Source organism: Neovison vison, chromosome 1 (assembly GCF_020171115.1).
Source record: "Neovison vison isolate M4711 chromosome 1, ASM_NN_V1, whole genome shotgun sequence".
Classification (NCBI taxonomy): Eukaryota; Metazoa; Chordata; class Mammalia; order Carnivora; family Mustelidae; genus Neogale; species Neogale vison.
In genome coordinates, this window is record NC_058091.1 from 106383001 (window position 1) to 106408590 (window position 25590).

At 36.5% G+C, this 25590-nt stretch overlaps 1 protein-coding gene across 1 annotated transcript in view; it reads right to left on the reverse strand.

The window, feature by feature from the left end:
- The window catches only part of EYS (eyes shut homolog), a 1652430-nt gene that overhangs the window by 441529 nt on the left and 1185311 nt on the right, over positions 1-25590 (reverse strand). The window contains 1 exon segment of the mRNA XM_044253753.1: positions 24378-24607. Within this exon segment, the coding sequence (XP_044109688.1) occupies positions 24378-24607 (230 nt within the window).

Here is a 25590-nt window from a genome sequence, read left to right on the forward strand (position 1 = left end):
TTTTTTTTTTAAATTTGGTTTAATTTTTTAAAAAGATTTTATTTATTTATTTTACAGAGAGAGATATATAGAGAGATATCACAAGTAGGCAGAGAAATAGGCAGAGAGAGAGGGGGGAAAGCAGACTTCCTGCTGAGCAGTGAGACCGATGCGGGACTCGATCCCAGGACCCTGGGATCATGGCTGGAGCTGAAGGCAGAGGTGTAACCCACTGAGCCACCCAGGCACCCCTCATTTAGTTTAATTTTTAATTTAATTTAATTAATATATTTTTTCTTTGGAATCAGGCTTATAGGTTTTTTGTTTGTTTACTGGTTTGTTTCCTTTTCTCATTTTTTAGATCAGGCTTTTTTTTTTTCTTTTTCTTTTTCTTTAGAATCAGGCTTATAGTTTTTTGGTATGTCTGTATGTTTGCTTTTTTGTTCCTTTTCTCTTTTCTCATATTAGCTTTTCTTCCTCCCTCCCTCCCTTCCTTCATTCCTTCTTTTTAGCAGGCTTATATTAACAAACAAATAAAAACACACCTAGTTACAGGGCCGAACATTCCCCATTGCAAGCAAGGAGGAACTCTACAGAGGACTGACCTGTGGGAAAAAACAGTCAAAACACAAGAGCAGAGTGAACACAGCATACACTGGAAACACATACTGAAGTGCCAGGCCCTGGATAGTGTAAGACTACTTCTTAATATAGTATTACTCTCAGGAGCAGGAAATATAACAAGCTTTCAGACCAAGCAAAAGACAGAAACCTATACACAAAGACAAGACAGAAGAATTCTCCCTAAAAGAAAGATTAATAAGAAAGCAAAAAGGGATTTGCTTAAAATAGATATAAGCAATATATGTGAACAAGAATTTAGAATAGTGGTCATAAGAATCTTAGCTGGGTTGGAAAAAAGCATAGAAAACAACAGAGAAACCCTGGCTGCAGAGATATAAGACCTAAAAACTAGTCAGGCCAAAATAAAAATGCTGTAAATGAGAAGCCAAACCAACTGGAGGTAATCACAACTAGGATGGAAGAAGCAGAAGATCGAATAGGTGGTATAGAAGATAAAATTATGGAAAATAATGAAGCTGAGGAGGGAAAGAAAACTATCAGATTATGAATATAGACTTAGGGAAATCAACAATTCCACAAAGTGCAATAATATCTATATCTTAGGAGTCCCAGAAGAAGAAGAGTGGGAAAAGGGGGCAGAAGGTTTATTTGAACATATAGCTGAGAAACTTCCCTAACCTGGGGAGGGAAACAGACATTCAAGGGCAGGAGGCACAGAGCACTCCCTTAGAATCAATAAAAACATGCAACACCAAGCCAGAGTAAAACTTGCAAAAAACAAAGATAAAGAAAGAATTCCAAAAGCAACTAAGGATGAAAGGTTCTTAACCTACAAGGGTAGACATATAGGGTAGCAGCAGATTAGTCCACAGACACTCGACACAGACAGTGTAATGATATAGTCAATATGCTATATCAGAAAGATATGCAGTTAAGAACACTATATCCAGCGAGGCTATCATTCAGAACAGGAGAGATAAAGAGTTTCCAAGACAAGCAAAAACTAAAGGAATTTTGAACAGTAAACGAGCTCTGCAAGAAACATTAAAGTGTACCGGTTCAGTAGGAAAGAGAAACTAAAAAAGCAACAAAGACAAGAGAGGAACAAAGATAATCTACAGGAATAGCGACTTTACAGGTAATACAATGGCACTAAATTCATATGTATCAATAATTATTCTGAATGTAAATGGACTCAGTACTCTGAAAAGAAGACACGGGGTATCAGAATGGATTAAAAAAACAAGACTCATCAATATGCTGCTTACAAGAGACTCCTTTTAGACCTAAAGACACCTCTAGAATGAAAGTGAAGGGATGTAGAACCATCTATCATGCTAATGGATGTCAAAAGAAAGCTGGAGTATCTATACTTAGACAAACTAGATTTTAAGCTAAAGACTATAACAAGAGATAAAGAAGGACACTATATCATAATAAACGGGTTTATCCAACAAGAAGATCTAACAGTTGTAAATATTTATGCCCCCAACTTGGGAGCACCCAAATATATAACAATCTTAAGGAAACTCATGGATAATAATAATACAGTAATAGTAGGGGACTTTAATACCCCTACTATAGCCATGGATAGACCATCTAAACAGAAGATCAACAAGAAAACAAAGGCTTGGAATGGCATACTGGACAAGTTGGACTTAACAGATATATTCAGAGCATTTCATCCTAATGCAGCAGAATAAACATTCTTTTCTAGTACACATGGAACATTCTCCAGAATAGAGCACATACTGGGTCACAAAACAGGCCTCAACCAGTACAGAAAGATTGATATCATACCATGTATATTTTGAGATCACAACACTATGAAACTTGAAGTAAACCAGAGGAAAAAATCTGGAAAGACCACAAATACATGGAGATTAAAGAACATCCTACTAAAGAATGTATGGGTTAACCAGGAAAGTAAAGAAGGAAATTTTTAAAAAATTGTGGAAGGAAATTAAAATGAAAACATGGCAGTCCAAAACCTTTGGGACATAGCAAAAGTGGTCCTAAGAGGGAAGTATATAGTAAGAAAAGTCTCAAATACACAAACTTTCTCAAGAAGCAAGAAAAGTCTCAAATATACAAACTAACATTCTACCTAAAGGAGCTGGAAAAAGAACTGCCTAAAACTAGCAGAAGGGAAACAATCAAGATTAGATCAGAAATAAATGATATAGAAATTTAAAAAACCCAGCAGAATAGGTCATTGAAACTAGGAGCTGGTTCTTGGAAAGAATTAACAAAATTGATAACTCCCTAGGCAGACTTATCAAGAAGAAAAGAGGAAGGGCTCAAATCAATAAAATCACAAAATTAAGAGGAACGATCACAACCACACTCCACATACACAATTATAAGAGAGTATTATGAACAGTTTTATACCAATAAATTGAGCAATTTGGAAAAAATGAAAATGGAAAAATTCCTAGAAACACATAAACTACCAAAACTGAAACAGGAAGAAATATAAGACTTGAACAGACCCATTGCCCAAAAAGAAACTGAATCAGCATTCAAAAATCCCCAACAAAGAAGACTCCAGGGCCATATGGCTTCTCAGGGGAATTCTCTCAAACATTGAAATATTAATACTTTTATGTCTGAAGCTGTTCCCAAAATAGAAATGGAAGTAGAACTTCCAAACTTGTTCTAGGAGGACAGTGTTATCTTGATCCCAAAATGAAAGACCCCACTAAAAAGGAGAAATACAGACCAATATCCCTGATGAACATGGATGCAAAATTCTCCACAACAGATTAGCTAATTGAATCCAACAGTACATTAAAAGGATTATTCACCATGATCAAGCGGGATTTACTCCTGGGCTGCAGGGTGGTTCAGTATCTACAAATAAATCAACACAATACACCACAATAATAAAAGAAAGGGTAAGAACCATATTGCCCTCTCAATAGATGCAGAAAAAAACATTTGACAAAATACAGCATCATTTCTTGATAAAAACCCTCAAAAGGTAGGGATTGAAGGAATATACCTCAATATCATGTATAAAAGACCCATAGCTAATATCATTCTCAGTGGGGAAAAACTGACAGCTTTTCCCCAAAAGGTCAGGAACATGATAGGGATGTCCACTCTCACCACTATTCAACATAGTATTGGAGGTACTAGCTTTAGCAATGAGACAACAAAAAGAAACAAAAGGCATCTAAATCAACAAGGAAGAAGTTAAACTTTTACTCTTTGCAGATAACATGATACTCTCTGTAGAAAATCTGGAAGACTCCACCAAAAAACCTGCTAGAACTGATGCATGAATTCAGCAAAGTTGCAGGATATAAAATCATTGTACAGAAATCTGCTGCATTTCTGTACACCAACAACAAAGCAGCAGAAGAGAAACCCATGAATTGATCCCATTTACAATAGCACCAAAACCCATAAGATAACTAGGAATAAACCTAACCAAAGAAGTAAAAGATCTATACTCTTAAAACTATACACTTGATCTTAGCCAAAAGGCTGAGAAGAGATTATACTCTTAAAACTATAGAACACTTATGAAAGAAACTAAAGAAGACCCCCCAAAATGGAAAAACATTCCAAGCTCTACTATTCAGCCATCAAAAAAAAAAAAAAAAGAAATCTTGCCATTTACAACAATATGTATGCCATTCACAACTAAATGTTATCATGCTAAATGAAATGAGTCAATCAGAAAAACAATTATCATATGATCTCATTCATGTGGAATTTAAGAAACAAAACAGAGGCTCACAAGGGAAAGGTGGGAAAAATAAAGAAAGATGAAATCAGAGAGGGAGACAAACCATAAGAAACTGTTAATCATAGGAAACAAACTGAGGGTTGCTGGAGAGGATGGGGTGGGGTTTGGGGTAACTGGGTGATGGACATTAAGGACAACACATATATAACTAGCACTGAGTGTTATATAAGACTGATGAATCATTGAATTCTACTTCTGAAATTAATAATACACTATTGATAATTAATCAAATTTATTTATTTTAATTTTATTTGTTCATATTTTATTTATTATTTATTTATTTTTTATTTATTTTTTAAAGAAAGATTTTATTTATTTATTTGACAGAGAGAAAGATCACAAGTAGGCAGAGAAAAAGGGGGAAGAGTCTTGTTTTTTCTTCTGGTTTACTCTCTGCTTAGCAGAGAGCCCGATGCAGGGCTCGATCCCAAGACCCTGAGATCATGGCCTGAGCTGAAGGCAGAGGCTTAACCCACTGAGCCACCCGGGCATCCCAATTAATTGAATTTAAATTAAAAAAATAAAGAAAAGAATTCCATGCTCATGGATTAAAAAAAACATTGTTATAATGTCTATAGTACCCCAAAGAATTGATACTTTAAGTGCAGTCCCAATCAAAATAACACCAGCATTTTTCACATAACTAGAACACACAATCCTAAAATTTGTAGAGAACCACAAAAGTCCCCAAATAGCAAAAGCAATGATGAAAAAGAAAAGCAAAGTGAGCCCTCCAATCCCAGACTTTAAGCTCTATTGCAAAGCTGTAATCACCAAGACAGTTTGATGCTGATACCAAAACAGACACATAGATCAATGGAATATAACAGAAAACCCAGAAGTGGACCCACCATTATATGGTCAAGTAATTGACAAATGAGGAAAGAATATCCAGTGGAAAAAGGACAGTCTCTTCAACAAATGGTGGTGTGAAAACTGGACAGTCACATGCCGAAGAATGAAACTGGACCACTTTCTTAAACCATATACAAAAATAAATTCAAAATGGATGGGAGACCTAAATGTGACAGGAAACCATCCCAATCCTAGTGGAAAACAGAGACAACAACCTCTTTGACCTTGGGCAAAGCAACATCTTATTAGATGTGTCTCTAGAGACAAGAGAATCAAAAGCAAAAATAAACTATTAGGACCTCCTCAAGATAAAAATGTTCTGCACACAGCCAAGGAAATAATCAACCAAATAGGCAACCTTTGGAGTGTGAGAAGATATTTGCAAATGACATATTGGATAAAGGGCTACTATCCAGAATCTGTAAAAAAACTCATCAAAATTAACAAGCAAAAAATAATCTAGTTAAGAAATAAGCAGAAGACATGAAAAGACATTTTTCCAAAGAAGATATACAAATGGCTAAGACACACGAGAAAATGTTCAACATCACTCATCTTTAGGGAAATACAAATTAAAACCACAACAAGATACTACCTTATACTTGTCAGAATGTCTAAAATTAACAACTCTGACAACAACAGATGTTGGCAAGTCTGCAGAAAAAGAGGACACTTTTGCACTGGTGGTGGGAATGCAAACTGGTACAGCCACACTCTAGACAAAAGTATGGAGGTTCCCCAGAATATTAAAAATAGGGGGTGCCTGGGTGGCTCAGTCAGTTAACCATCTGAGTTTTTATTTTGGCTCAGGTCATGATCTCAGTGTCATGAGACTAAACCCAGGGAGTCTGCTTCTTTCCCTCTCCCTCTGCCCTTACCCCTTATCTGTATTTAAAAATAATCTTTTTTTAAAAAAAAATGTTAAAAATAGACCTACCTTATTTATCCAAAGGATACAAAAATGTTGATTTGAAGGAGCACATGCACCTTATGTGTATTGCAGCACTATGCCAAGCCTAGATCTCCACTGACTGATGAATGAATAAAGAAGATGTGGTACATATACACAATGGACTATTACTCAGCCATCAAAAAGAATGAAATGTTTCCATTTGCTACAACGTGGATAGAACTAGAGTATATTATGCTTAGTCATTCATAGAATGACAAATATCATATGATTTCATTCCTATGGGGAATTAGGAAACAAAACAGAAGAACATAGCAACCAAGGAAAAAAAGTAGTCATTATATTTATCATCTTATCATAAAACTTCACTAAATTTCTTAAGAGCAGAAGCAATGAGTCCACTAAAAATTTGAATATATAGGTGAATGAAATGAGTGGAACTGTTTTTCTTTTCATTCATTTGTTTTAGCCTTGTCTTTAGTCTAAAAAAAATTATTGGTGCTTAAAGTTTTCCTTCAAAAAAGAACTAGTAAAAAGTCATCCTTACATATTCATTTTCATGGTAACATAATAGTCTCCTCATCTGGAACATTCTCTTGCTATTCAAAAAACTGAAACTTTCACAGTTTCTAGTTTTGGAATTAATGACATTTCTTCATAACAGATTTCTAAATACACCTTCTTCTGCTCCCATTGTTTTTCGTCTTTATTATAGCCCTCTATTTCAGAAACTGTATACCAGTTTGGATGGTAAATATTTGAGTGTTTACTTTTTTATTGGCTTATACTCCTTGTAAATGACAAAAGGCAGGGATTATGACCATCTTATTCACCAGTGTATGACCAGTATTGGAAGCTGTGCCTGGCACATAGTAAGTATCCAAAGAATTTGTGGTAGAATTACAAATGAATGACTTCATCTAACTTAATTTATAAGTGAATTACTCTATTAATATAAGAATGAGAGAGAATTTCCATAGAATATTAACAACCCATATTTTTGTGTGAAAGGCCTTGTTTAATACACCGGTATAATATGCATGTCTGACATACAGCCAAAGGTCAAGACTAGTTATATAAATCTGGCAACTATCAATGCATAGACAGCATTTAAGGCTTCAGGATTCTGTTGTATTATCTCATCTAATAGAATATAGATAATGTAGGCACAGATAACTAAAAGAAGAGAGATCCAAATGAGCTTTCTAGTGGTTGTTAAATACATGACTGGTGCTTGCTATTTTAATAAATAAATGGTGGGGCACCTGGGTGGCTCAGTGGGTTAGGCCTCTGCCTTCGGCTCAAGGCCATGATCTCAGGGTCCTGGGATTGAGTCCTGCATTGGGCTCTCTGCTTGGCAGGGAGCCTGCTTCCTCCTCTCTCTCTCTCTGCCTGCCTCTCTGCCTACTTGTGATCTCTCTCTGTCAAATAAATAAAAATAAAAATAAAATATCAAACAAAGAAAAAAACAAACAAAAAACCCCCAAATAAATGGTATAATTAAGTCTTTAACTGAGACTTTTTATAACTTCAGCTACTTCCATCTTCTCATATTCTATTCTAATAAAACCTTTCAGAAGAAAAGTCTCTTTATGCTCTCTCCATCTCAGTACTCAGTTCTCAGCAACACCATCACAATTGTTACATCATTTTCGTTTCATCTTGTGAAACCGTGTGGTCCAATATGGTATCCAACAGACAAGTGGTTATTGTATAAGGCTTGAAATGTGCCTAGTTCAAATTAATATGCTTTAAGTATAAATTACACACCACATGTGGAAGACTTAATATGAAAAAGAGAATCTAAAATATTCCAATAATATTTTTACATTGTTTCATAATAAAATTTGGGTATACTAGGCTAAATAAAATATATTAATTTCTTCTCTTTTTAATTTTTTAATGTAGAAAGAAGAAAATTCAAAAATTGCATATGTGACTTACATTCTAATTATTGGACAGTGTATCTATGTAACTACTGAAAATTAAGTATTTCATGATCACTGCACACCAGCTTTTTTCTAATTATTACTTTTGTTTAAATATTATCACCATAAAGTGATTTCATAAATAGCAGTCTGAAGAATTCTAATTAACTTTTTTCCTATTTTTATAAGCAAATTTACTTTAGGACAAAAATGCTTTAAACATGTCCGTCAATTAACAGGACAATTAGAAATTCATCAAATGTCATGTTTCCATGTCTGTAGTCAAATGTGCCTATATCCATTTATTATACAGAGAGAGAGAGAGGTAAGTTAGTACAACTGAAGTCATCATTTCTTCATTTATGTAAGTTTATGCAATTGTTTATTTCAAATACATACAATAGCTTTCTTTCTTTCATTTTTTTGTAATTCAACTTGGAATCTACCATTGAACAACTCTGGAGAACACATGCTGTGGCAGGTAAAATATTGGATTTGGAATGTGGACATTGTGTTGTAGTTCTAGTTTTGTCCTTAACTAGTAGTTTCTGTGAATTACTTCTCTTGGACTTTGTTGCCATACCTGTGAAATTCTTGTTTCAACTACTTTAATTTTATAATTTATAATTTTTAATTTATAATCACATTTTATATACACTTATTCTTTTACACAAAATGATACATTAAAAAAGTAGTTCTTAGGAGTTTAATTTTTGATAAAAATATCTAAACTATTTCTACATAGTAGTTTACTATGGAAAGGTCTATTATACTTCCAAATTATAGAGACCTGTTATACTTTGAAATTATTAGGAAGCACGGGGATTAAAAGAGTTTTCAACCAATTTTTCTAGCTGGTTAAAATTATGTCCCATTTTTCTACTTTTTCCTGCTCCTCACCATATCTTTTCTAAATTCTATTACCAGATTCATCATCCTGAAAAAAATTTCTAATCACTATGTCTGAATGAGTAAAAAATGAATAAAAAATGAAAAAAAATACATATATATATAAAGTATACACATTATATTATATATATGACATATATATGTATATGTGTGTGTGTGTGTGTGTGTGTGTGTATAGATAGATAGATATATAAAAATTATTAGGGGGCAAAGAGAGAGGGAGAGAGAGAATCTTAAGCAGGCTTCCTGCCCAGTGTGGAGCCCAACGTGGGGCTCAATCTCACAACCCTGAAATCATGACCTGAGCTGAAATCAAGAGCTGGGTGCTCACCCGACTAAGCCACTCAGGCATCCTAACTAATAAGTTAATATTTTAAAAATATGTCATTTTGGGTTCTCTGCAGTATGGGTCTCATCTGAATTTCCAGCTTTATTTCTCAGCTGATCTCACCTGCAACTCTTTCATGAGTTTGCTCATTCAAATTCTTTCAACTCATCCTTCTAAGTACCATTTCAGAAACCACTTTGTTCACAGAATATTCTTCCCTGATTACCTAAATTAGATGTAAGAAAAGAACAATCTTCATGAAAATATCTTGATAATAGGTTTATGTTGTATTTGCAGGAGGAATGGCAACAAAAATTTTGCTGAATTATGCTACCGATAAGTAAATAAAAATACCAGGAATGCAAGGAGAAAACAGAAAACAGGGAAGAGATGAGAACAGAGAGGAGAATTATCTGAGGAATTTTTAAGGAAAAGTTTACTGTTTAATATTAAGGTGCATGCACACGCGTGTGTGTGTGTGTACACATGCAGCTATAAAAGCCTTGTGTGAATGATTCTATTTTTGTGTGGAAATGAAGAAGCAGCCCATTGTTTAGGATCTTAGTAGATTTTATCATCTAGTTCCTATGTTAGAACCCTAAGGTAAAAAATGACTCCTTTTACCCATCTCCTCTCTGTCTGGGTTAGCATATGGCTGAGGTTTTCCCAATCAGAAAATTTCAAAATATTTCTTGGGACTCTGAAACTTAAGCAAGTGACTCAGAACACGGAGACAGTATAAAAGTCCTCCTTCAGTGGTGGATGAGCCTTATTATGCTTCTTGTTTCCTAGTCCTTCAGAGTATCCTTCTGAGTGTATTTTCCAAGTTGGTTCCACTAGCTTTGCTCAATTCTGTGAGCACCATATATCGATCTAACGAGCTTCCTTTTCTACTATATGATCACATAAATCCCCTGTGGAATGACTACAGGTCCTATGGTAGCAGAATGGCTCCCTAAAGAGGTCCACATCCCAATCCCTAGATCTAGGTAGATGTTACTTTACAAAACAGATGGGCATTAAGGTTGCAGTTGGAATTAAAATCGCTAATCAGCTGAGGTTAAGATATAAGGATTATCCTGGATTATCTGAATGGGCTCTGTGTAATGATAAGGGTCATTAAATGTAGAAAAGGGAAGTGGAAACATAGATGGGGTCACATGGTATGAGAACATCTAGACACACTACTGTTTGCTTTGAAGATAAATGAAGGGGGCCATGAACTGAGGAATAAAGGCCTCCAGAAGCTGGGAAAGGCAAGGAAACATTCTCTCCTAGAACCTCCAGAAAGGAATATAGGTCTGCCAACATCTTGATTTTAACCCACTAAGAATTATGTCAGACTTCTGATCTACAAAACTTTAAGATAATAAACTAGTATTGCTGAAGTCAGTAGGTGGTCTGATAATCAGTTAAGGAAGCGATAGAAAATAATATGGGTCCTAAGTAATACATTGTTGGGGAGGAGGTGATGTTGAACTGAGACTATGCATCTTTTTTTTTTTTTTTTTTTTTTTGAGACTATGTAGTTTTAAAGAAGGAGGTGGGAAATGACAGCTGACCTGTTATGCTGGTCTTCCTTTCCTTGCATTCCTCCCTACACACCCCATGAGAACAACTACCTGAAAACTTAATGATAAAAATGTGTTCTTTATTTCATACCACCTCCAATGACTAATTCCATGTGCTACACATGTTAGCAATTCTTAATATTTATTTAATTAAATGTGTTGAATTCCAGTGGAATAAAAGATGTTAATTAAGGCAATAAAGGAGTGACTTAAAATAACTGTCATCTTTTTTGATAGACAGGGGTATATGTATTTCCTCCTCATCCTATATGGATATTTCTGGATTATTACCAGCCTAAGAAGAGAGACTGAGGGACACCTACGTTTTACATAGTTATAAGCACCAGCATGAGGAGGGAGCTGTCTTCTTCCACTGACTGAATACGGAGCTTCTTGCTGAACAGTGTGCAGCGACTGATAGTGGAAAAGAGCGGAGAACACTGGAGCCCTTCAGCCCAATCCTGCCTTTAAAACTGAAACCATCTGCCTGTGATGATAGGTAATCTTGTTTCCTTTCAGCCCTGTCCTCGACTTCAATCCCTATTCATTTCCAACTAAACATCTTACTATTTCAGCAGTTGCCATTTATTAATAAATATGCAGCATGGTTCTAGGACTTAAAAAATAAATTTTTAGACTTGAAAATTTTCAGTATTATGTTTGAAAAAGCCAATACCCATTTTCGGTCCTTTGCTGATGATGTTGACCATCATTTCTTTGCTAAGGAAATAAATCATTGTTATAAGAAGCTGATTAATGCTCTGTTTCTCTGCCTTCTTGGCTCTGGAATGTCTGACAGTCACCTGATCTAAAGTTAATAAATAAATTCAAACTTCTCTAGTTTGCCTTTAAATATATATTCCAGTTATGGTAAAAGCAAAGGCAGGTGTTAAGGCAGTCTTTTTTTTTTTTTCCCCTTTTATAACAAGAAAAAACACCTACTAAAACCTCTCATTTTTATTTCTAGGTTTGCAATTTACTCAGTACAGATGACCTTTAAACATATATGGGATATACACAGACAGGATATCAAATAAAACAAAAGATTTCTTGGTTTTAATGTATGGCATTTAGATACTCCTTTATTGCACTATTTATAAAACTGTTTTATAGAACACTAAAAAGTATTGGGCTGTTTAAAAATGTTAATCCTATAATTAATAGTCAGAGGCATACGCTTTCCCCCAGCACAAGGCACTGATATTCTAAATCTGTCATTCTGAACTTTACAGTAGGAGACAGCCATCTGCCTACATGCAGCCATCTAAAACAAAGCAAGAATATATGCTCTATATGCTCTTATCTTTCCCCTGGTGAGACGCAAAATCATTTTGTGAAAACAGGCAACAACGTTTAGCTAAGATGGATTTAGATAGCATGCATTGAGAAAAAACACATTAAATCAAACTGATTCTATAAAAATCAATGTTATCAGGTGATTGGATAGGGATGATTTGATAAAATAGAGCACATTACGTAATGCCAAGTAGAAAAGAAATATATGTTTGGGTGACCCAATACTGAGCCACACAGCCCTAAAAACCTCTTCTCTGTGTAACTAAATCTAGTAAGGTCTAGATTCAGTAAGGTCTCAATTTTAATTAAGGTCTATACTTAATTTACACCTCCATTTTGCTGTGGAAATTCAAAGTTGTTATGATAAAATATTTTAGTATTCTCACATGTTAAGAATATTAACTAGAAGTAAAAAAGGAAGGTTGTGAAGAAAAATCAACTTCAAATTTATCTTCACATACAGATGTCTGTGCAATTATATAGTTTTTTTTTTTCCAGAGAAATGTGTTCTTTCATCATTGATATCTAGATTTTTCTGAAACTCGAAATCTGTTTGTCTGCTTTCTATTTTTCAGTTTCATTCAGATCATTATGGAAATAGACATGATTCTTTTCAGGTCACCTATTGTACTTTTCAGTTTAATTTCAGGGTTGATCACAATAATAATACTCTCCAGTGAAAACTTAGATCAACATTAATGTCTTGTTTTCTGATTTTCAAAATTTAATTTTAAAGAAAATTCTCCTTTTTCCCTGAAATAAATATACTTCTTATATACAAATTAAAGAGAAAATTCAAAACCCTCAAATTGTTTTTCAGAGTCCATAGTCTCTCATGGTTGAAGGGGCAGGGGATGGGAGGTCAGGGTACCAGGTGGTGAGTATTATAGAGGGCACAGATTGCATGGAACACTGGGTGTGGTGCAAAAATAATGAATACTGTTATGCTGAAAATAAAAAATAAATTAAAAAAATTAAAATTAAAATTAAAAAAAGAGAAAATTCAGAAATTCCATGTCATGCCATCATGTTAAATATGATATTCTAACTAATGTAGCAAGAGAGCATTGTGGTTAAATGTGAAATCTGGAGTCAGCCAAGAAGATTGCTTCTAATCCTACCTCTACCACATACAAGCTGTGTGACCTTCAGCAAGTAATTTAATAGAGTCTAGGCATTAGATTTCTCATTTGTAAATGGGGGTAATTTACAGTGCCCACTTCATCTGGGTTATTCTGAGGGTTAAGTGAAATAAGATGCATGAAGCACTCAGTGCAGTGTCTGGTAAATCAGACCCCTTCACAGTGATATTATGAAATTTCATTCCTGAAGCTGAATTTCATGTATTTTAGATGTTAAATGTACTCAGTAAAGATACATTGAAGAAATTATTTTTATTTTCATAGCAATTATCTTTAAATTCTAGGCATTTTAATAAAGAGAATATATATATGTGTGTGTGTGAGTATATATGTATGTGTATATATGTGTATGCATGTGTATGTGTGTGTGTGTGTGTGTATATATATATATATATATATATATATGCCAGCTGACCTGTTATACTTCTCTTCCTTTCCTTTCATCCCTCCCTCTGCACCTCATGAGAACTACTTGAAAACTATATATCTATATACATATATATATATATATATATATATACACACACACACACATATATGTATATGGCAGGGGACAGAGAGGAGCGAGATGGATTGATTGATTTGGAGACTGTTTATCGAAATAAAGATTTTTACCAGATAAGTGAAACACTGAAACTGGCATAGAATACTGTTTATTGAAATCTACACTTAGAAATTGTGGCATCTGGAGGGAGAGGCAATATGGTGGAGGAATAGCAGACTGAAATTACATCAGGTCCCAGGAGTTCAGCTAGATAGCTATAGAACCATTCTGAACACCTACAAACTCAACAGAAGATAGAAGAGGAGAGGAACAGGAATTCCAGGAACAGAAAATTGACCACTTTCTGAAAGGCAGGACACGTGAAGAAGTGAATCCGAAGCAATGGGAAGATAGACCGTGGTGGGAGGGGCCTGCTCCTAGCAAGCAGTGGACCAGTGGAGCACAAAATCAAAACTTTTAGAAGTCTGCTCCACTCAGGAACATCACTTCAGAGGGTAAGCAGGTGTGGAGCCCTCCCGGGGATAGTGTGGACTCAGGACCCACAGGGTCCCAGAAAGGTTGAGGATGTCTGAGTGTGGCCAACCTGCCAGGTATTGGAGTGGGGAAGCTCACTACAGAGACAGAGCTTTCAGCTTGGGGTTACCTTAAACCGTGATCCAAGGCACAGTTGGACTACTGTTCCTTGGGCAGGGACCCCACAAGTGGCAGATCCAGGGAGACTCACCTTCCTTCCCTGGGGGAGTGCCACAGGAATGTCCTGCAGCAATCTGCCAGATTTGGAGACTCCAAAAGGGGCCGTGCCCCAGAGATAGAAGCACTGGGTCACAGGCCGGGTGAGCTCAGAGTGCGGCTGGAGACTAGGGAGACAGGAGTGTTTGATTGCTTTTCTCACAGGGAGCACTATGGAGTGGGCCCCTAAGCTCTCAGCTCCTCTGGGCCGGAGACTGGGTGGCTGCCATTTTCAGTCCCATTCACCAAAGTGGTCTGGAAAGCATTCAAGGGAACAAAACCTCCAAGGGTGAAGAACCCAAGCAGAATAGTTAGCCCAGTCCCTGGTAAGGGTGGTGCCATTCTGCCTTGGGCAAAGACATCTGAGAATCACTGCAAGGACCGTTCCAAAGAAATTCAGCAAAAACATCCAGCCAAGACCAAGCTCACCCATCAAAGAGGACACCAGAACTGCAGAGCTAGGGGAAAGCAACACATACAATTCATGGCTTTTTCTCCACAATTCTTTGGTCTTGCAAAGTTAAATTTTTAAAAATTTTATAATTTTTTTCTTGTTCTATTTTTTTATAACTCTTCCTCTATCCTCTTTTAACAATTTTTAACTAGTTTATCTTAACAACACCTTTATTTAAAAAATTCTTTTTAGGGGTGCCTGGGTGGATCAATGGGTTAAAGCCTCTGCCTTCAGCTCGGGTCATGATTCCAGCATCCTGGGATCCAGCCCCGCATCAGGCTCTCTGCTGAGCAGGGAGCCTGCTTCCTCCTCTCGATCTCTGCCTGCCTTTCTGCCTGCTTGTGATCTGTCTGTCAAATAAATAAATAAAGTCTTTTAAAAAAATTCCTTTTAAACCTTCATTGTTATAGTCATATTTTATCCCCTCATTGTATTTAACCTTATTTTACGCATACCTATATTTTTCTTTCCAAAGAAATTTGGGATACAATTTCTTCTAATAGATCAAAATAGACCTAATCTAGCACATGGCTTTGCTCTAGTCTCCAGCCAGAGAATATACACTCCTTTTTTGTTGTGGTTTTTTTTTTTTTTTTGGCAACCAACTTATCAATTCCTTTTTTAGAAAGGAATGTATAAATACATTCCTTATCAATATACATCCTTATCAATTCCTTTTTTTTAACACTTCTTTTTTAAATATTTTATTTATTTATTTGACAGACAGAGATCACAAGTAGGCAGAGGCAGGCAGAGAGGAGGAAGCAGGCTCCCCGCAGAGCAGAGAGCCCGATGTGGGGCTCGATCCCAGGACCCTGAGATCACGACCCGAGCCAAAGGCAGCAGCCTAACCCACTGAGCCACCCAGGCGCCCCCTTATCAATTTCTTTTTAGAAGGGAATGTATATATACATATACACACACATATATACGAAATATACATATTTATGTATATATACATATATACACACATATACATATATACACACATATTATATACACATATATATGTATATTTCATATATATGTATATATATGTATATACACACACATATATATATATATGTCTGTATACACACACACACACACACACACACGTGCGCGTTTTTCTTTCTTTAAAATTTGGGAGGTAGTTTCTTCTAAGAGACAAAAATACACCCAAAATCAAGTGGGTGGCTCTGCTCTATTCATCAGTCTAATATATATATATGTTATATTTGTCTTTTTTTTACTTTTATATCCTTTCCCCTTTCTTCTTCCCCCAGGTTTGGATCTCTTCTGATTTGATTAGCATACATTTTTCTTAGGTCGTTGCTACCATTTTACTATTTTACTCTCTTGTTCATATATTCTTATCTGGATAAAATGACAAGTCGGAAAAACCACAAAAAAAAAAAAAAAAGAAGAAGAGGCAGTACTGACAGCTAGGAACCTAATCAATATGGACGTTGGAAATATGTCAGAGCTAGAGTTCAGAATGATGATTCTCAAGGTGCTAGCTAGGCTCGAAAAATGTATGGAAGATATCAGAGAGACCTTTTCTGGAGAAATAAAAGAACTAAAATCTAAACAAGTTGAAATTTTTACAAAGCTATTAATGAGGGGAAATAAAAAATGGAGGTTAAGCCGCTGCCTTCGGCTCAGGTCATGGTCTCAGAGTCCTGGGATCGAGTCCCGCATCGGGCTCTCTGCTCAGTGGGGAGCCTGCTTCCCCCTCTCTCTCTCTGCCTACTTGTGATTTCTCTCTGTCAAATAAATAAATAAAATCTTAAAAAAAAAATGGAGGTTCTTACTGCTAGAATAAATGAGGCAGAAGAGAGAATTAGAGATATAGAAGACCAAGTGATGGAGAATAAAGAAGATGAGCAAAAGAAAGACAAACAACTACTGGACCATGAGGGGAGAATTCGAGAGATAAGTGATACCATAAGATGAAACAATATTAGAATAATTGGGATTCCAGAAGATGAAGAAAGAGAGAGGGGGGCAGAAGGTATATTGGAGCAAATTATAGCAGAGAATTTCCCTGTTATGGCAAAGGGAACAAACCATCAAAACCCAGGAGGTGTAGAGAACCCCCTTCAGCATCAATAAAAATAGGTCCACAGCCTATCATCTAATAGTAAAACTTACAAGTCTTAGTGACAGAAAGAAAATCCTGAAAGCAGCTTAGGACAAGAAGTCTGTCACATACGATAGTAGATATATTAGATTGGCAGCAGACTTATCCACAGAGACCTATCAGGCCAGAAAACTGGCATGATATATTCAGAGCACTAAACAAGAAAAACATGCAGCCAAGAGTACTATATCCAGCTAGGCTATCATTGAAAATAGAAGGAGAGATAAAAAGCTTCCAGGACAAACAAAAACTGAAAGAATTTGCAAACACCAAACCAGCCCTACAGGAAATATTGAAAGGGGTCCTCCAAGCAAAGAGAAACATTATAAGTAGTAGATCAGAAAGAAACAGAGTCAAAATACAGTAACAGTCACCTTACAGGTGATACAATGGCAATAAATTCATATTTCTCAATAGTTACCCTGAATGTAAACAGGATAAATGCCCCAATAAAAAGACACAGGGTATCAGAATGGTTATAAAAAACAAAACCCATCAATATGCCATCTATAAGAAACACATTTTAGACCCAAGACACCACCAGATTTAAAGTGAGATGGTGGGGACGCCTGGGTGGCGCAGTTGGTTAGGCGACTGCCTCCGGCTCAGGGCGTGATCCTGGAGTCCCGGGATCGAGTCCCACATCAGGCTCCCAGCTCCATGGGGAGTCTGCTTCGCTCTCTGACCTTCTCCTCGCTCATTCTCTCTCTCACTGTCTCTCTCTCTCAAATAAATAAAATAAAATCTTTAAAAAAAAAAAATAAAGTGAGATGGTGGAAAACAATTAACTGTGCTAATGGACATCCAAAGAAAGCTGGGGTGGCAATCCTTAGATCAATTAGATTTTAAGCCAATGTATAATAAGAGATGAAGAAGGACACTATATCATACTCAAAGGCTCTGTCCAACAAGAAGATCAATTTTAAATATCTATGCCCCTAACATAGGAGCAGCCAACTATATAAACCAATTAATAACAAAATTAAAGAAACACATCAATAATAATACAATAATAGTAAGGGATTTTAATACCCCCTTCACTGAAACAGACAGATCATCCAAGCAAAAGATCAACAAGGAAATAAAGGCCTTAAATGACACACTGGACCAGATGGACATCACAAATATATTCAGAATATTCCATCCCAAAGCAACAGAATACACATTCTTCTCTAGTGCATGGAATATTCTCCAGAATAGATCACATCCTGGGTGACAAATAGGTCTCAACTGGTACCAAAAGATTGGGATCATTTCCTGCATATTTTCAGGCCACAATATTCTGAAGCTAGAACTCAATCACAAGAGGAATGTTGGAAAGAACTCAAATACATGAAGGCTAAAAAGCATCCTATTAAAGAATGAATGGGTCAACCAGGAAATTAAAGAAGAATTGAAAAAAATTCATGGAAACAAGTACAAATGAAAACACAACTGTTCAAAATCTGTGGGACACAGCAAAGGGGTTCTGAGAGGAAAATATATGGTGATAGAAGCCTTTCACAAGAAACAACAAAGGTCCCAAGTATACTACCTAGCCCTACACCTAAAGGAGCTGGAGAAAGAACAGCAAAGAAAGCCTAAACCCAGCAGAAGAGAAATAATAAAGAGCAGAAATCAATAAAATAGAAACCAAAAGAACAGCAGAACAGATCAACGAAACTAGGAACTGTTTTTTAAAAGAATTAATAAGATTGATAAACCCCTGGCCAGAATTATCAAAAAGAAAAGAGAAAGGACCCAAATTAAAAAATTGAATGAAAGAGGAGAGATCATAACCAGCACCAAAGAAACACAAGCAATTATAAGAACATATTATGAGGAGCATCTGGGTGGCTCAGTGGGTTAAAGTGTCTGCCTTTGGCTCAGGTCATGATCCCAGGGTTCTGGGATTGAGCCCAGCATCGGGCTCTCTACTCAGTGGGGGGCCTACTTCCTCCTCTCTCTCTGCCTGCCTCTCTGCCTACTTGTGATCTCTGTGTGTCAAATAAATAAATAAAATCTTTAAAAAAAAAAGAACATATTATGAGTAACTATATGCCAGCAAATCTGACTATCTGGAAGAAATGCATGCATTCCTAGACACATATAAACTACCAAACTGAACCAGGAAGAAACAGAAAACCTGAACAGACCCATAACCAGTAAGGAGATTGAAGCAGTCATCAAAAATCTCTTCAACAAACAAGAGCCCAGGGCCAGATGGCTCCCCAGAGGAATTCGACCAAACATTTAAAGAAGAATTAATTCCTATTCTCCTGAAACTGTTCCAAAAAATAGAAATGGAAGGAGAACTTCCAAACTCATTTTATGAGGCCAGCATTACCTTGATCCCAAAACCAGACAAAGACCCCATCAAAAAGGAGATTTACAGAACAATATCCCTGATGAACACAGATGTAAAAATTCTCACCAAAATACTAGCTAATAGGATCCAACAGTACATTAAAAGGATTATTCACCATGACCAATGAGATTTATTCCTGGGCTGCAAGTTTGGTTCAATATCTGCAAATCAATCATTGTGATACAAAACATTAATAAAAGAAAGAACAAGAACCATATGATACTCTCAATAGATGCTGTAAATGCATTTGACAAAGTACAGCATCCTTTCTTGATCAAAACTCTTCAAAGTGCAGGGATAGAGGGCACATACCTCAATATTATCAAAGCCATCTATGAAACACCCACAGTGAATATCATTCTCAATGGGGAAAAACTGAGAGCTTTTCCACTAAGGTCAGGAACACAGCAGGGATGTCTACTATCACCAGTGCTATTCAGTATAGTACTAGGAGTCCAAGCCTCAGCAATCAGACAACAAAAAGAAATTAAAGGCATCTGACTTGGCAAAGAAGAAGTGAAACTCTCACTCTTTGAAGATGATATGAAACTATATGTGGAAAACCCAAAGACTCCACTCCAAATCTGCTAGAACTTGTACAGGAACTCAGTAAAGTGTCAGGATATAAAATCAATGCACAGAAATCAGTTGCATTTCTTTATACCAACAGCAACACAGAAGAAAAAGAAATTAAGGAGTTGATTCCATTTACAATTGCACCCCAAACCATCAGATACCTAGGAATAAACCTAAACAAAAGGCAAAGAATCTATACTCAGAAAGTATAAAGTACTTATGAAAGAAACTGAGGAAGACACAAAGAAATGGAAAAATGTTTCATGGTCATGGATTGGGAGAACAAATATAGTGAAAATGTCTATGCTACCTAAAGCAATCTGCACATTTAATGCAATCCTTATCAAAATCCCATCCACTTTTTTCAAAGAAATGGAACAAATAATCCTAAAATTTATATGGAACCAGAAAAGACCAGAAAAGAAAGGAATATTGAAAAATAAAGCCAGCATCACAATTCCAGACTTCAAGCTCTACTAGAAAGCTGTCATCATCAAGACCCTATGGTACAGGCACAAAAACAGACATACAGATCAATGGAACCGAATAGAGAGCCCAGAAATAAACCCTCAACTCTATGGTCAGCTAATCTTTGACAAAGCAGGAAAGAATGCCCAATGGGGGAAAAAAAAGACCATCTCTTCAACAAATGGTTTTGGGAAAATTGAACAGCCACATTCAGAGGAATGAAACTGGACCATTTCCTTACACCACACACAAAAATAGAGTCAAAATGTATTAAAGACCCCATTGTGAGGCAGGAATCCATCAAAATCTTTGAGGATAATACAGGCAGCAACCTCTTTGACCTCAACCTCAGCAATTTCTTCCTAGACACATTGCCAAAGGCAAGGGAAGTAAGGGCAAAAATGAACTATTGGGATTTCATCAAGATCAAAATCTTTTGCACAGCAAAGGAAACAGTCAACAAAACCAAAAGACAACTGGCAGAATGGGAGAAGATATTTGGAAATAACATATCAGATAAAGGGCTAGTATCCAAAATCTATAAAGAACTTATCAAACTCAACAAGCAAAGAACTAATCTAATCAAGAAATGGGCAGGGGACATGAACAGATATTTCAGCAAAGAAGACATCCAGATGGCCAACAGACACATAAAAAAGTGCTCCACACCACTCAGCATCAGGGAAATACAAATCAAAAGCATATGAGAGACCACCTCACGCTAGTCAGAATGGCTAAAATTAACAATTCAGGAAATGACAGATGCCGGCGAGGATGCGGAGAAAGGGGAACCCTCCTATACTGTTGGTGGGAATGCAAGCTGCTGCAGCCACTCTGGAAAACAGCATGGAGGTTCCTCAAAATGTTGAAAATAGAGCTACCCTACGACCCAGCAATCGCACTACTGGGCATTTACCCTAAAGATACAAATGTAGTGATCCGAAGGTGCATGTCCACCCAAATATTTATAGCAGCAATGTCCACAATAGCCAAACTATGGAAAGAACTTAGATGTCCATCAACAGATGAATGGATAAAGAAGATGTTATATATAGGTGTGTGTGTGTATATATAAATATAAATATAAATATAAATATAAATATAAATATAAATATAAATATATATATAATAAATATATATAAGTATATAAATATATATACACACACTATATATACACACACACAGACACACACACACATATATACATATATATATAAAATATACACACACACACAATGGAATACTATGCAGCCATCAAAAGAATTAAAATCTTGCCATTTGTGATGACATGGATGTAACTAGAAGGTATTATGCTGAGCAAAATAAGTCAACCAGAGAAAGACAATTATCATATGATCTCCCTAATATGAGGAAGTTGAGAGGCAAAGTGGGGAGTTTGGGGGGTAGGAGAAGAGTAAATGAAACAAGATGGGATCAAGAGGGAGACAAACCACAAGAGACTCTTAATCTCACAAAACAAACTGAGGGTTTCTGGGGGAGGGGTGTGTGGAGAGGGTGGTTGGGATATGGACATTGGGGAGGGTATGAGCTATGGTGAGTGCTGTGAAGTGTTTAAGCTGGCGATTCACAAACCTGTACCCCTGGGGCAAATAATATATTTTATGCTACTAAAAATAATTAATTAAAAAAATAAATTGTGGAATCTGGCCAATTTAGATAATGCTACAAAAAGTCTCATCATGGCACCAAATTCTTGAATCATGGGTCTTAGGCACCAGTCATCATCTGTCAATCTGGATTGTAAAATGCATACCAGTATGAATTATATTTAGAGCATTAGATTGAAAAGACAAACCTGCTCTTGGCTTTCTTGGAAAGAGAAAAAGTACTTAATTAAAAGGGATAAATGATTAAAAATAAATATAATTTTTACAGTTAGAGATATTACACCATATTCTAAAAATTATACTGAAATATTTCCCAAAAATGGAGGTAAGAACAAAATCACAGATAATATTGTAATAACTGATAATCTAAAAAGAGTTCTATTGACTGAATTTTGTTTAGAGTATCACACAACCTCAGGTATTTCTGACTTATAGTTCCTAAAGAAAAACCCTCCAATTCGTAATAATTAGTCACAGCTTCTGATTATTTTGCACTTAGAAATAAATACTACATAGTGGTTTACCTAATTTTTGTATTATATGTCATTTTATTATTAGTTTTTAAAGTATTATAAATTAAACAGGAAAAACATTAAAATGTAGAAGGCAGAAAGTGATTATTAATAATGCTGGAAAAAACAAAATATGCTCAATAACAAATACCGAATAGAGATTCCCAATTTTTTTCCTGAGGTCAGTCTCCTGTATTCTGCCATCCAAAACACCAAATAGAATTAACCTAAGTCAAGTCTTGGGTTTAATTCCAAACAAACCTGGATTTCTCTCTTTCTGGAGGAAAGTATAGGTCTGTGCAGCAGTATTAAAACTACTCAGTAAGGCGTTAAAGGGTTGAAAACTGAGGATGCAGTAGGAGAGAAAAGGATTATGGCTGGAGGGTCATTTATAGTCCAACATGTGTGACTGACCAGGAGACAGAGCCAATAACTAAGGATTCCTCATGCTGTAACATCAATTTCACTATCATTAGTAAATTTGGATTAAAAAAAAACATTAAAAATTGAAGTATAATTCAAGAAAGGTAAGAAGGGTATTTTTCTAAAACTCTACCTAGCATGCAATTAAGAAAAGAAAAAGGCCTCTCAGAGTTTTAAATGGCTAAGTGTGGATCTAGAAGAGCTTTACAATCCAAATTATGTCCCTAGACCTCTACTTACAGAAGGCAATATAAATGATCTCATACCGTAGCAGAAGACAACTCTCGTATTTTGCAGACATATGAAATATTCAATAAAAAAATCAAGCAATAGTGATGTGTCTTCAAAAGCATTTTACAATTAAAAAATAGACTTTAAGGACACATAATAATTATATAAAGAGCATGAAAACAGACCATGTTTACATTTCCATGCCTTTTACTATATTTACTTGCTCACCTGACTGAATTTTAACACATACACTCATACAACGTCATTTGACAAGAAGAGTTGAATAATGTATTATGTGTAGCTATGAGTTTGCTTCCAGATGTTCTACAGTTTTATATTAAAAAAAGGAAATACTTAACACAATCATGGATAAATAATGAAATTCTCTGCCATCTAAATCATTATCCAATGACAATACACAACCTCACCTACCCAATTTAGAACAAGTGATTAATTTTACTTAGAAAACAATGTCACTTTTCAGCTCTTAGTGTAGGGACGTACAATCATGACCTAATGCCTTTGTAATCTGCCCAGGGCATTTCTGGCTCTAATTGTCCAACACTGCTTAATTAACTAACTTAATTAACTGAGAGACTCTTAGGAGGCCATTAGATGTTGACAACAGGGAAGTTTTCTTTTGATTCATAAATAGCTCCATTAATACTAAAACCATATTCTTAAGCATCAAAAAATAATGTACTCTTCTTATTGAAATAATTTAAATGTGAGGATTTGCTTATGAAATGCAAAAAAAATGACCTGATTAACAATTAAGCAATAAAAATAGTATAAAGTAGAACTCAATTGTTTTTATGGTGACAACAGATGGACTATACCATAATTTCAGAAGAAATATATAAGTAACACTACATTCAACTTTAACTCTTGTTTTGTGTGACAACTGAATATATATTTTGAATAACAACCCTGATGGAGAAAAATAAACTTAAGTTTCCTTCTGTAATACTGAATTAAAAGTGTTCTATCAGAATTCATTTTTAAATAAAATTATACAGATGTTTCTTGTTTGTGCTAGTATCTGTCAATGTGTACAATAAGGTTGCAATTCTCTTATACCTTCTGTATAAGTTTTTTTAAAAATAAATGAAGATTGATTACCTTGTTCACAGAAACGGCCAGTAAAATGTAGTGGACAGTCACAGTGGAATGAGAACATACCCCTGGAGAGGAAGACAGGATGGCAAGTGCCACCATTGTGACACACGTCCTCCTGGCATGTGGACGGCACTACAAGAGGGGAGCTGAGGAAAGTCCATAGGGAGCCAACCCCTTCTGTTATACCAGAAGGAGCAACAGAGGACACAGTAGACAGAGTAGAATCCTGGGATCTAGGTTTATAAAAAGATCAGAAAACATAATGTAAGTAAAAGTATATGAATTTAAACAGAAATAACAGAAACTTTGATTTAAAATAAGATGAAATAAAAACAATAGGCATGCACAGTTTAACTGAGAGCAAACAGAATAATCATGTTTGTTTTTCAGTTGACGGGTTTATAAATGTTGAAAATGCCTAAACTACAGAATGTGACCCTAGATAGATCACAGAGCTGTAGCCAATCTATGTTGTTCTGAGAAGCTAAGCTAATTTCTTCTAAGTAATAAAAAACCTGGATGAATCAAACCCCAAGGCCTAAGAATGTAAGGGCCTGCCCCTCCCAGAGGAACTTGCTTGTGGACCCTGGATGTAGGGGTGGGGCAGGCCGGGTGGAGACGTCCAATTGGTGGGGCGCGCGTATATCCACTAGAGTGAATTGAGATCCGATTGGCCACCTGTGTAGGGGCGGGGTTCAACCAACCCCATAAAGGTTGGTGTGCAAGGCTGTCAGGAGAAGCAGGAGAGCTGGGGGGGGGAGCAGAAGGAAGAGTGGGCGGGAGCGGAAGAGTCAGTGGGAGCAGAGGAGCAGTAACAGCTCTTCTAAGAGCTCTAAAGGCTGTAACAGCTCTTAGAAGAGCTATAACCGCCACCAGCGGTCCAGCCGCCTGCAGTCTCCAGCGCCTGTAGCCTTGAGCCGCTGGCTGTATCCCACCTCTGGCGGCCCCCAGCTGCCTGCGGTCCTGCCTCCGGGGGTCCTGCCTCCGCCCCGAGCCGCCTGTGGCCCCAAGCCGCCTGCAGCCTCCAGCCACCGGCGGTCCAGCCTCTGGTGGCCCCGAGCCGCCTGCAGTCTCCAGCCGCCTGCAGCCTCCGGCAGTTGTGCCGCCAGCGGGCCCCACGCTGCCAGCGCCCCCCAGACACCAGCGGTTGAACTGTCAGCGGTCCTGACGCCTGCAGCCCCTAGACACCAGCGGTCCCAAGACATCAGCGGTCCAG